We start from the raw sequence: 2,843 nt of genomic DNA, 5'->3' as shown, positions 1-2,843 counted from the left end.
AGAGCAGCATTTCTCAACCTGGGGGTCAGGATCCCTGGGGGGGGTCGAAAGGGGGGTATCAGAGGGGTCACCAAAGACAATCAGAAAGCACATATTTCTGATGGTCTTAAGAACCCAAATCCCTCCAGTATTTTCTGTTGGTCATGGGAATTCTGTATGCCAAGCTTGGTTCAATTCCATTGTTGATGGAGTTCAGAATGCTCGTTGATTGTAGGTTAACTATAAATCCCAGCAGCTACATCTCCCAAATGTCAAGGTCTATTTTCCCCAAACTCCACCAGTGTTCACATTTGGACATATTGAGTATTTGTGGCAAGTATAGTACAGATCCATCATTGTTTGGAGTCCTCTGGATGTAGGTGAACTACAACTCCAAAACTCAAGGTCAATGCCCACCAAACCCTTCCAGTATTTTCTGTTGGTCATGGGAATTCTTGTGCCAAGTTTGGTTCAATTCCATCGTTGGTGGAGTTCAGAATATTATTTGATTGTAGGTGAATTATAAATCCAGCAACTACAACTCCCAAATGACAAAATCAATCCCCCCCCCCAACCCCACCAATATTCAAATTTGGACGTATCGGGTATTTGTGTCAAATTTGGTCCAGTGGATGAAAACACATCCTGCATATCAGATATTTATATTATGATTCATAAAAGAAGAAAAATTACTGTTATGAAGTAGCAATGAAAATAATTTTGTGGTTGGGGGGTCACCACAACATGAACTGTATTAAGGGGTCACAACATCAGGAAGGTTGAGAACCACTGACTTAGAGCTTCCTGTACACACTATATATACCCTCTTCTCATTCACCCCACTGAAAACAATAGGGTTCGCTAATATCTGCAGCTTCACATATCCATGCAAAGTCTCTGTGGATATGGGAATCACACTGTATACTGTAGAGCATTTTTGGTGCTGTTGAAAAAACGGATGCCAGGTGGCACATAACAGTTACTACACATATCAGCCGTGAGGGTGTGTACATCCATGTGTATATGTGGTCAAGGTTGATGCTGTAGCAGATTTCATTCACTCAGACAGAACTAGTCTTCTGAGTTGACACAACTAGAAAGCAGCACCATTGCCAAAACCCCAGTCACCACCTCTGGCTGTGTGCTCAATTTGTGAGGTTTCACTGACCTCATAGGGCCCCACAAGGGAAAGTGCAGTATAGGTGAGTGCAGGGAAGTCACACAAGGAGCTGGGCAAGCAATATGAGTAGTACAGCAGTCACCCAAAGTACTCAATAAAAGAGATTAAGCCTGATTGTGATCTACGGCAATAAATTCCAGAACTTACATCATGCTGCAATTGCCAGTAATGACACTTCTCTTGCTGGCAACACACACACCTTACATTAATATGGCCATTCGTGATCCAGAGGACACCATATTAGACCACATATCAGAGCTCCTCAATCCTGAAGAATGCCACGAGCTCTACCTCCGACTGGCCATCCCACCAAAACACGCCGAGCAATCATCTGCAGAGAAGGATCGCTTCTCCCCGAGCCAGTGGCAAGACATCTCTAACATGGACCAATGCAAAGAAAGGCTTAGCCACTGGCTGGAAACACATAGAGGTGTTGTGGGTTGGGACCGCTTGGCCCGAGCTCTCCGACAAATTGGACGCCCTGATATCTCCCGCGAACTGAAGAAGAGCCTGAATAAGAACAGGAATTTGGAACCAAAATGGGAGACAGAAGTGAATCAAACCAGGGAGGCCCCCAAGTCAGCTCTGCTTCTTGAGCAGAAGGTCCCCACCCGGAGAACTCGTATCAGCCGCATTCCAAATCACTCGAGGCCCCTTTTGAAGGATGAGGGCTGGGGACTGCCAGCTTCCTTGCAGAGGTTGTTTGTGCGCCCTTTCAACAACCTGATCCTCCAGCAGTATATTGGTTCAACTACCCGGCTGCTCATTGTCAGTGTCCTCACTGGACTGATCCTCTGGCTCATTTCGGTCTATTACATCATCTGCTGGAACCTGCGCCAGTGCCTCTTTGCAAATGGAGGCCACTACGATGGGACCCCAGCTGGGCTGAACATGAACTTGACGCTAATCTGGAATCATCTGTTGGAAGAAGACTTGTCAGAGGGCATGGAAGATCCCAATACTTCAGGGGAGGAAGAAGAAGACGAAGAAGAGGAGGAGGAGGAGAACACAGAGGAAGAATTTTGACCGAGTGCACAGCTCCCAGTGAATTATGCAGGAAAGTTGATCTCCTTAAATAAATGCACTTGTGGCTCTTAAACTTGGTGCAGCAATTGACCTTGGGCACAGCTCAGCTGAACAAATGAGCCAAAATCCAATTGCTCTTCCCAGATAGTGTGGACCCATTGAATTAGTGGAACTCCCAGAAGGATCAATTAATCAAGTTCCCATTGATCTGATGGGGTTTTCTCTGGTGGGATGGAGAATTGGATTTAGGTAGATTTTTTTAATCATGTCAGAAGCAACTTGAGAACATACTGCAAGTCGCTTCTGGTGTGAGAGAATTGGCCATCTACAGACATTGCCCAGGGGACGCCTGGATGTGTTACCATCCTGCTGGGAAGCTTCTCTCATGTCCTTGCAAGCTAGAGCTGACAGACGGGAGCTCACCCCATCTCGCAAATTCAAACCCACAACCTTCAGGTCAGCAACCCAACCTTTAGGTCAGCAGTCCAGCTGGTACAAGGATTTAACCCATTGTGCCACCGCAGCTCCATTTAGATAATTTTAGCAGATAATGTTTTAACCTATTTATTTTAATATCCATATTTACAGATTTTAATTAAGTGTAAGAGATGAAGCCAATTAGAATGGTTGCATATCTTGGACTTTCTGTTAAGAAGTA

The 2,843-nt window shown here is 45.3% G+C and overlaps 1 protein-coding gene across 1 annotated transcript; it reads left to right on the top strand.

Moving 5' to 3' along the window:
- Positions 1 to 1,146: 1,146 nt before the first annotated feature.
- LOC134296316 (uncharacterized) lies at positions 1,147 to 2,258 on the top strand. Its single transcript, XM_062970946.1, has one exon. The coding sequence runs from the start codon at positions 1,310 to 1,312 to the stop codon at positions 2,183 to 2,185; it is 876 nt and encodes a 291-aa protein (XP_062827016.1). The 5' UTR covers positions 1,147 to 1,309; the 3' UTR covers positions 2,186 to 2,258.
- Positions 2,259 to 2,843: the final 585 nt, after the last annotated feature.

This window comes from Anolis carolinensis, chromosome 2 (genome assembly GCF_035594765.1).
Source record: "Anolis carolinensis isolate JA03-04 chromosome 2, rAnoCar3.1.pri, whole genome shotgun sequence".
NCBI classification, from domain to species: domain Eukaryota; kingdom Metazoa; phylum Chordata; class Lepidosauria; order Squamata; family Dactyloidae; genus Anolis; species Anolis carolinensis.
This window is presented reverse-complemented; position numbering and strand designations above follow the sequence as displayed.